General features: G+C 42.4%; 3 protein-coding genes across 3 annotated transcripts; 2 read left to right on the top strand and 1 right to left on the bottom strand.

Moving 5' to 3' along the window:
• Nucleotides 1-2,125: 2,125 nt before the first annotated feature.
• On the top strand, nucleotides 2,126-3,838 carry NECHADRAFT_106625 (uncharacterized protein; the record flags this gene model as incomplete). Its single annotated transcript, XM_003039079.1, has 1 exon — nucleotides 2,126-3,838. The coding sequence occupies one exon, from the start codon at nucleotides 2,126-2,128 to the stop codon at nucleotides 3,836-3,838; it is 1,713 nt and encodes a 570-aa protein (XP_003039125.1).
• A 173-nt stretch (nucleotides 3,839-4,011) lies between these two features.
• On the bottom strand, nucleotides 4,012-5,631 carry NECHADRAFT_98469 (uncharacterized protein; the record flags this gene model as incomplete). Its single annotated transcript, XM_003039077.1, has 4 exons — nucleotides 4,012-4,807; nucleotides 4,844-4,941; nucleotides 4,977-5,410; nucleotides 5,472-5,631. 4 exons carry the CDS (start codon nucleotides 5,629-5,631, stop codon nucleotides 4,012-4,014), a joined length of 1,488 nt encoding a protein of 495 aa, XP_003039123.1.
• A 1,061-nt stretch (nucleotides 5,632-6,692) lies between these two features.
• NECHADRAFT_56685 (uncharacterized protein) lies at nucleotides 6,693-8,510 on the top strand (the record flags this gene model as incomplete). Its single annotated transcript, XM_003039078.1, has 4 exons — nucleotides 6,693-6,913; nucleotides 6,992-8,022; nucleotides 8,080-8,332; nucleotides 8,384-8,510. 4 exons carry the CDS (start codon nucleotides 6,693-6,695, stop codon nucleotides 8,508-8,510), a joined length of 1,632 nt encoding a protein of 543 aa, XP_003039124.1.
• Nucleotides 8,511-10,381: the final 1,871 nt, after the last annotated feature.

Raw genomic sequence — 10,381 nt, 5'->3', positions numbered from 1 at the left:
TTAAAATACCTTAAAAAATAAATTAAAAGATATTAAAATAATTCTTTAGAATTAATTTTAAAGGCTTTTTAAAGTCTTATAAAAGAAATAAAAGCTATTATATATTAAATTACTTTATTAATTATTAAAAATAAAGACTTTTAAGAAATAAATAAAATATTTAATTAATATTAAAATATAAAAAAGAATTAAATTATAAAAAAAAGGGTTATAATAATAAAAGAGAGAGAGTAAATAATTAATTAAATAAATATTACTATATAAATAATAGCTAAATTATTAAAGAGTAATAATTAAAAAAGGTTAATTAGACTAGGTATTTAATGCTATAGTATTTATAATAAGCTTAAATATAATATAAACACTTATTAAGTAATAATTAAAATATCTAAGGAAAAACATAATAAATAATTTTAATTAATTAAATAATTTTTATAAAAAAATTAAAGAAATATATTATTTACTTAATTATATTATTTATTTATTAAGTATATTATTTAGAAATTAAATATATAAATTTTTTTCTTAATATATATATTTCTTATTATTAATTATATAAAATTTTAAAATTAAAAGTATTAATATAAATTAAATTAATAATAATAATAATTAAATTTTTATATTAAATTATTTAATTTTTATTTTATAATTTATTATAAATTTTAAAACTTTCTTATTATAATTATATTAAATATATATAATTATTTTATAATTCTAAAGTTATATCTTGTAATATATTTCTATTAAACTGCTATTAAATCTACTAAGCCGCGACTGGTCAGAGGCGACCTCTATAAGAACCCAATATAACTAAGATCAATTGACAACTTTCTACATCTTCCTTCATCTCCCAGCGATTGGACTGCCTTGTATAGAAGGTCAACACTCAAGTTGCATCCCGTAGACGTTGCGCAGGCTCCTGAAGGAGATCGTGAGTCACGCTAAAGGACATGGACATCGTACCAGATCGACACCTTCTGGTATTCACCAGGTTAAAAATAGCGATCCAACACTCCATAAAAATCAAATAATAATCTTTTCTACATGAGCCGTCTCTGATGCTGTCAAGTGACTTGTAAGTCGTAGAGTTTGAAACAACCATTTACCACTCGCTCGGAAATGTCCCGAGCATCGACTGATGCAATTCATACCGCCTCGCTTGACGTATTTGTGTCATTGAACTGCAATGGCTAAAAGGACCTCTGTGGGCTTAAAGTTGAGGGTGGGGGGTTTGGGCGGCATGCAACCAAAGCTTGACCTTCGAAAACCGATACGCGTATACAGTCAAGGTGACCTCTCGACCTCCTTATCAGCCGACCCCCTTTGCACTTTGAACCAGTCACCGACTAATCCTAGGGATAACTCTAACCAACCATAGACCGAATCCTAACGTATCCATTGGGTAATGGCGTATCAAAGGGGGCCGGCTTGACAAAACGCTCCACCAACGCAGGTCGTCAAGCGGCCCACAGGAATGATGTATGCGAGCGAGGTGTCCACTGGTCGATGTAACCCAACTAACGGTACTAATAGGGCTAGATTATACTGATTGCTATACGAAATATGCGGGGCTGAAGGAGAAACCAATATGGCTTCGGCTCTCCCCTCTCACCCGCTTGGGGTTGGAAACTCTCCCCTAGCTAATGCTACGATGTATGATTCTTAATTGGTTTAGTTCACTCGGCAGAAGCAACCTTGTCGGTCTGTGTGGGACACAACATTTAGCCGGACAGGGCAGGGTGTATGTTTCCTTGAACCTTGGACCACCATTGGTAGATGATCTTTGCAGCAGCTAATATCAATGTGCAGTTTGCTTCGGGTCAACGGGTGCCGGTAGCTGTTCCAACTCAGCCCATGTGCTGGGCGTTTCCTGGGCACGTCAACTCTCGGCGCAGACGGCTTACAACGAATTCATTCCTCGAGCGGGGTCATCTCTCAGTTGCTCTTTGTTGCCGATTTAACGTGGGGATGTGCACCACTGTCGAAATGAGCCTCCCCTCCATACGACCGCTTCTTCTCTCTGCCAAACTAGCACCAGCGCAGAAAGTAGAAAGGCTATTCAGTGCCTTGAAAGCGCACAAAGCACCAACTACCTTAACCGAATCTCACTTCTGTCGGTCTCAAAATGGCTTCAGATCTTACAACACCTTTGACGCCGCACTTGCGGAAAATCAGAGGCTCGAGCCAGCTGATGGTCAAGGGAAAGCCTTTTCTGATGCTTCCAGTCGAGTTACACAACTCCACCTTCAGCAGCGCCGCGTACATGGAACGGGTGTGGCCTGAAATGAAGGCTATTCACGCAAACACTATTCTCGCCCCAGTGACATGGGAGATGATCGAGCCTACCGAGGGAACCTTTGACTTCTCTGAACTCGACAAATGCGTCCTGGGTGCGCGCAAACACGGCCTGCATCTCGTCTTGCTATGGTTCGGAGCATACAAGAACACGCTCAGCTCGTACGCTCCGATCTGGGTCAAGACAGATATTGATCGCTTCCCACGGATTCACATCAAGAACAAGGAGGGCACCCTAAAAACTCTCGAAGCTGTCCAACCCCATTGCAAGGAGGCCTGGAAGGCAGACGCGCGCGCCTTCGCCAACTTGATGAGACATATCAAGCGTCTTGATGAGGATCATAGCACTATCCTAATGGTGCAGGTGCAGAACGAAATAGGAGTGATGGGCGACTCCAGAGATCGATCTCGCATTGCCGATGAACTGATCCAGAAACCTGTTCCCGCGGATCTGTGGGCGTATTTGCAGACAAACAAAAGCACCCTCCATGCAGAATTCCGGAAACGATTCTCTGACGCCCTAGGAAATCCTGCCACCTCCCCTACATGGATAGAAGCATTCGGACCCGGGCCCTTTGCGGATGACTTGTTCATGGCAGATGCCTTCTCTCGGTACATTCAGGCGGTCACAGCCGCCGGACGCGCTGAGTATGATATTCCCTACTATGTCAATGTCGCGCTATGTTCGGAGGACCCGTCCTGGTTGGACGTTGAGTCCATTCCCGATGAGGTCCCTGCAGGCGACGTCCCCGGCCAGTATCCCTCTGGAGGCCCCGTCGGCCACAACCTAGACATTTATCAACACAACGCCCCAGATATTGCGTTCTGGGCACCCGATATTTACCTCCAAGACTATGAGCTGGTCTGTGAGTGTTACCGTCACAACGATCGGCCTCTCTTCATCCCCGAGCAGCGGCGGGATGAGTACGGCGCACGTCGTATCTGGGTTGCGTACGGCAATTATCAGGCTCTCGGTTGCTCCCCCTTTGGAATAGACACCTTGGACCCTGAAACATCGCCTACCAAGAAACACTTCAAACTTCTGCGCAGCATAAAGGATTACATCCTTGATGCCCACGCCAATCGCCCGGACGACATCATGGGCTTCTTCTTTGACGAGGATGCCGAGATGACATCCAAGTCCAAGACGCAATGGGTTAAGTCCTTTGGCGATTTCCTGGTCACCGTGAAGCGTGCTTCTGTTTTTGGTATCCCCAGCTCCGCAGCGGGAATCATCATCCGCCAACCCAACGGCCGCTTCCTCATCGCAGGATTTGGCGTCCAGATCAACTTTGCATCTACGGACCCAGACTCGACGCTCACAAGCGTCCACAGCGTCAAGGAAATGGAGGTCGACGAGTCGGGTGCACTGAGATGTGCCCGTGTTCTAAACGGCGACGAGACGATCCATGGATCGTGTGTTATTATGCCCAGCGAGGATCCTGATTATGGTGGATTTCCTATCCCAAGCAGCATTCCTGGTCGTACAATGATTGCAGAATGCGTGCCCTACAGTATCAAAGAGGCCCAGAGTCATTTTTGAAGACTTTGAAGACGGAAATGCCGATGTTGGAGACTGGTGTGGTTGTTGTTGACAGCTTGAGGAAATTGGGTCCGAAGCTTGACCGATATAGATTTATTGAGGGTATTTCGTTTTCATTACAGAGTTGAATTCAGGGTCTTATAAACGAAAAGAAATTGGCTCTTATTAAGGATCTATTCAACCTGAGATCCCTTGAACTCGACAAAACTTGCGTCGCGTTCCGTAGTGGCGTACACGCCGATAATTGGACCAACGAAGCCAGATCCGTACAGAGCGTAGGCATCGACCTTGGACAACAAGATCCATTTGGATCCGTCCTCAGCAAAGCTGAACTCGACATGCTGAGAAGTATAGGAGATGCGGAAGTCCACAGAACGTTTGGGTTGTGAGACAATCTCAACTCGCTGCGTTAAGGACCGAAGCTTGTTCTCAAGCTTGAAGACGATGGTAGACGTTTCTAGGCTCCAAAAGACTCTCACAACACGAAACTCATCCTTGTAATAAGCCAGACCGGCTTCCAATACTCCCACAGTCTCCAAGGATGATTTGGGCAGGGACACTCTCGAATCTCCTTGAAGTCTTCTTCGGCGCTTTCCAATGAAGGAAATCGGACCCATTGGGTCCAGTAGCGGGGCTTGACGTGGCCTAATGGAAACGCTGTGGCCATCTTGAGAGACCACATAGTCTTCAGATTCGGTGTCACGGATGTGGAGGAAATCAAGGTGCCTCAGTGAGGGAATCAACTTCGAGGAGCCTGGAAACCCTTTTACAGCCATGTCAGGATTCGACTGAATGGGCGGGACATTCGGCCAGCCACCTTCTGGCCATTGGACCGGACTGATGAAACTCTCGCGACTCATTGGGCATATGCCGCCTTCTTTTCTCACGCCTAAGACAACGATCCACCAGTTTCCTTCAAGGTCCTGAAAGAGATCCCCATGGCCTGTGTGTGAGAGGTAGGCCGTTTCACTACAGACGTCCAAGATTGGATTGCCCTCATAAGACTAAAAGGGGCCCCAGATAGACTTTGATCGCGCAATCGTGGTATTGTGACCGTCATCTGTTCTGCCTTCAGCAGTCAAAAGGTAGTACCATCCCTCCCGCTTATAGAGACGTGGTCCCTCCGGAACCATTTTACTAAACCCTTCCCAGACCTCCTTTTGCGGTGAAAGTTTTCGCCGGTCTGTATATCGATCTCAAAACAATTGATAGCAACCCTGGATATCCACGGTGGTCCGGTTGTATATGAAGAGCCATAGATATAAGTCCGGTTGTCATCCTCAAAGAAGAGATCAGGATCGATACCGTTGAAGTCAAAGTAGACTGGATCACTCCATGTGTTGGACCATATATCGGTTAATGATATGACAAACTTCTCATAGCATTGACCAGACTCTCCCTTCTTATGGATGACGTTGGTGCAAACGATATATGTTGTTCCCTTGTGATGGCGAATGGTCGGAGCACACAGTCCACCTGCAGCTAACAGCGGCTCGCCCTCATCTGTGACATGAATAGGGCGTGTTCTCGAGTTTGAGAGACCAATTTGGCCTTTCCGATTGATTGCATTCCCTTGGAAAAATGTCAACACCAGCTGCCATCTTGCTCCGGGCTGTGTGGATTCCGAACATACCTATGTTCGTCCATGACACCAGGTCATTGGATGTATAGATGGGAAGACCAGGAAAAAGATGGAAGGATGATGTGGCAAGGAAGAAGGTCCCATCTATGACCGCGACAGACGGGTCTGGCGCGAACCCCGAAACAATGGGATTGATTGGTGACTGCTCCATGTTTGTCGAACCTTTGGCGACTGTCGGCGCTTTGGCCCCAGGCCGAGGATGAGAAAGCTGTTCGGGAGAAAGACCGCGGTTTTCCTCTACAGAATAGAGACTGACCGAACTTACCAACTGGCGCATGATGAGCTCTCCGGCTCGGGACATTGGCTAGCGAAGCTAGTGTGTGCAGTGGGTGTTGGGGACTGATCCTCGTCTGAATGTTTTAGCCCCTATTGGGCAAGATGGGGAATCCTTCAGGCTAATGCTACATTGGTAAGTAAACCACGAGAAGGCATTTAGGCTAATTAAAAAAAGCTGACAAAAAGTCAGCCGCCATGGAGACCTTTGGCGCATTGGGTTCAGAGGAGCAGAGACTTGTGACGTGTTCGCAGTATAACATACGAGAGACAGGTGACTGGACCTAAGTTGTTATCGGTCGGTAATCATCTTTGCAGGGTGTTTCCCATTGCGCAGGTCACACTATTCGCCCAGGCTTTGTGCTGGGCGTGCCAACAAACAACCAGGTCTGTCCGTCCTGATCGTAGCTCATCCGCCAAGCCGATAGCGTGAGTCGACGGCAGCGTGGGGCTGCAACTTTCAGAATTTACCCGGGGAAACTAGCTGCTACTGGCATGGGGCTCAGCAAATGCGCATTGAATACGAAAAATCGCTTATCAAAAGGCGATTCGCCAAAAACGGCGCCACCAACAAGTTCTTTGGATCATGCCTCCAAGACCCCTAGCCCCGAAGAGCTAACCCCATCCTCCGCACCCCACAACTCGCACCCCATGACTCGAAGACAAGGAAAGTCTGGGAAAGTCTGGGGTAACGGGTCTAGCCATGCATCATACGATGGGGTTGGGTTAATTCTGACTCCCAGTCCAGGTGACAAGGGCTCCTTACACAGGTACCAGATTAGACGTGAAAAATTGGCGTGGTGCAGATATATAAACCATCTCCTCCCTCTGATCGGCAACATGTTTGAAGATCGCAACAGCCTATCATCATCTGCATTTCCTCACACTCATATCTCATCACTTGGGCGTCTTACACCAGCCAACCGATCGTGCCCCAACATGGCCATTTTCGACGAGAAGCCGTCCGCGGAGGAGCGGCAAGTTCCCAACGAAGCCCCTGATGCACTGAAAGACTTGGCCTCTAGTGCTGCTGCCCAGGGTCAGGGTCTCACTGGATACGAGAACCTGAGTGCCTGGCAGACGGTCAAGGCGTTCAAGATCAACGCTTTGATCTGCTTTTTCACCGCACTCAGTGCTGCCGCTGAAGGATATCAGATCCAGTTCGTATACCCCGCGTCTTGGGAAACCCAAAGGGGGGATTAGAAGAGACACGTCTGACTTATCAACTCATTCATTAGACTAGTCGGTGTTATCGTCGCCAACGCTGGCTTCGTCAAGCAATTCGGAACGCAGGTCAATGATGCCGGCGACGTTGTCCTTGCATCCTCGATTATGAGTGCCTGGGGCTCGCTCGGATCTGTCGGTCAATTGGTCGGCCAGATGTCAATCTCGTTCCTATCCAATCGATACGGCAGGAAAGTCGCCATGTTTACTTTCTGGATTCTTCTCGCCCTCAGCGTTACCATCGAATGTATTTCTCGAAACTGGAAAGTCTGGCTTGTGGCAAAGATTCTTGGAGGTCTCGGCGTCGGTGGTATGCAGGCTACCATTCCCCTTTACATCAGTGAGGTGGCACCAATCCGAGCGCGAGGTGCCTTCTTGATGTCCTACAGCCTCTGGTGGGTTATTGGACAATTCTTCGCCCCCCTCGCTCTACAGATCATCTCGCAGAACGACTCCTCGAACTGGCTCACACCCGTTTATTCGCAATGGGGCCATATTGGACTGATGTTGATTATCTACCTGCTCATTCCAGAGTCGCCAGCCTGGTGTGTTGCTCGCGGCCAAGTTGATCGCGCCAAGAAGATGCTTCGTCTGATCTATAGGGACGCCAAGGATTTTGATATCGAGCACCAGTACAATCTTATCGTTCTCAATCTCGAGCACGAGCGTGCTGTGGCCGCAGAGCAGCGACGCGAGCACTGGTATGCTATCTTCAAAGGCACCGATGGACTTCGCACGGTCATTTCCTTCTGGACCCTAATGACCCAGCAATTCATCGGCCTTCAGGTTTTCCTCAGCTACGGAACCTATTTCTTCCAACAGGCTGGCGTCCCCGACCCCTTCAAGGTCACCTGCATCACTTCTGGCATTAATATTGCTGCCTGTGTCTTGGTCATATATTTGGCTGATGTCACAGGCCGTAGATGGATAGCATGCTACGGAACAAGTCTTTGTTGGTTCTGCAACATTGCTGTTGGTATCCTGGGTGTTGTGCCTAAGGGCAAGGCGAGCAATAACCTTATTGTTGTATTCGCTTGTTTATGGAGTAAGATTCCCGCAGATAATGCAATCTCAGTTCAAATACTAATCCATGGATGTTTAGACATCGGACTGATGGCCAACGGATCAACTGGTTACGGGTTTATCGCTGAGATTTCCTCTCAGAGACTTCGAACCTACACGTCTGGTTTCGCCATGGGAATGATTGGTCCGGTTGGTATTGTGATGGGAGTCTTAGTCCCATATATGATCAATGCCAATCAGTGGAACTGGGGCCTCAAGACTTGTTGGTTCTTTGCTGGAGTTGGCTTCCCTTTCACCTTAGCCATGTGGTTTTTGATCCCTGAGACGGCTGGGTATGACTTCGATACATTTTCCGAGATGGAACTTCTGCTAAATGATACCAGACGCTCTGCAGCCGAGCTCGATGAACTTTTCGAACGAAAGATCAAGCCATATCGATTCCACAAGACCGCTACAGTCACTCAACGCATCGTAGAGATGAACAAAGTACAAGTCGAACATGACAACTAGAGCGACTCGTAAGAATACTAAACAAAGGACCTGTGGGCCATTGTCGGTGCTTGATTAGGATAGGCGGGGGCTAGAAGGAGAGAAGAGGGTAGGAGGGATACTTAGATAATAAATGGACTTGAAATGTTAGCTAGTTAAATAGTATAACGTGGCCTATCATAAGGCCCTTATTATCACGGCCTAATATACTCTGTTATTACGTAATGAAAAGAAGGCCTATTATATTAACTAATTATTGCATAAATTAACTTAGATTACGCTAAGAAGATATAATCCCGCCGTAATCTATGCGAAAGATTATAATTAGACTATAACTAATATCCTTTAATCCCTTATAATCTAAGGACCTAACCTTAAGTATATAAAATATACTTATTATATTTTCTTATGTATTAATTACCTTAGCTATTAATATAACTTAATTATACTTAATACCTTTAAGTATATTATTAGATATAATTTATATTACCTATTAAGATTATATAATAGTCTCTTTTATTAATATAAATTAATATAATTAATTTATCTCTTAGGAATTCTATAATTATTATATATTAATAGCTTTTATTTAGAGGATTACTTATATTACCTTAAATAATATTAAATATAATAATTACTTAGGCTACTCTTAGTAATAACCCCTAATAGATATTACTTATTTATTAATTATTTATTTTTATTATATTAGCCTAAGTAGATCTTAATAATAATAAGGAAATAAATAAAGTATTTAACTTAAGTAATAATAATAAAGAAATTAAATAACTTAAGGCCTAGATTATTATAATAATTATTATTACTATTAAAACTACTATTAAGATTATTATTATTACTTATTTATATAGGCCGAGATATATATATCTTATATTTAATTAGATAGGTTTAATAAGTTAAACCTATATTTTCTTTTGCTACTAAGTCTAGCGCCGCTAATTAGCGCTAAATATTTAAGTTTAAACTCTAATATTAACCTCTAAGATTTATAATACTAATTATCCCTATAACTTAATATTTCTCTTTTAGCTTTATAGCTAATTTATAGCTATAATAATATCTCTTTAATATATTCTATTATATATATTATAAGGCATAAATAATATTCTAGGCGAGAATTAATATTATAAGTTATTTATTATATAGCTAGCTTAGCGCTATATTATTAAAAGCTTAAAGGAATAACTCTTTAGGCTAATTAAATATTTTATTTTACTTAATCTTATATTAAAAGCTCTCTAGCCTAAAGAGCTTTACTTTAACCTAATTAAATTAATTATTATAATTATTATTATTTAGAAAGAGGCTAGGTAGAAAGATAATCTTATAGCTAAAGATTATTAGTATAATCTTTTAGTTATTATTTTATAGCTATTTTTTCTATATAATGCCTTAAAAGGCTTTATTAAAAGCTTTTTTTTTAAGCTCTATATAAAGCTAATTACTTAGGCTAGTAATTATCTAAGTAAAGAGAAACTTATTATAAATAAGTTTATCCTTATATATATTTATTATATGACTTTAATTTATAGGTTAAAGGTCTTAATAGAAAAGTATTATAATATAATTAAGTAATTTATTTTTATTATAAATAATAATTATAATTATTAAACCTCTATTAATAATATTAATAGAAATAATTTTAACCTTTAATTAATTAAGAGTTATAAGGGTAATTAGAAAGTTAATATTAGAGAGGAGAGTTATTATATAAAGGGATTAAAAGCTCTTTAGCTAATTAAGAGGTAACCTATTTATTATAAATAGGGCTATTTTTAATATATTATTAAAGCTATTAATAATAAGGCATAAAACCTTATTAATTTAAGTATATTAAGCCCCTTAGCTTTAAATATAAGGCCTTTATTATTATAATT

This window comes from Fusarium vanettenii (genome assembly GCF_000151355.1).
Source record: "Fusarium vanettenii 77-13-4 unplaced genomic scaffold NECHAsca_183_unmapped, whole genome shotgun sequence".
NCBI classification, from domain to species: Eukaryota; Fungi; Ascomycota; class Sordariomycetes; order Hypocreales; family Nectriaceae; genus Fusarium; species Fusarium vanettenii.
This window is presented reverse-complemented; position numbering and strand designations above follow the sequence as displayed.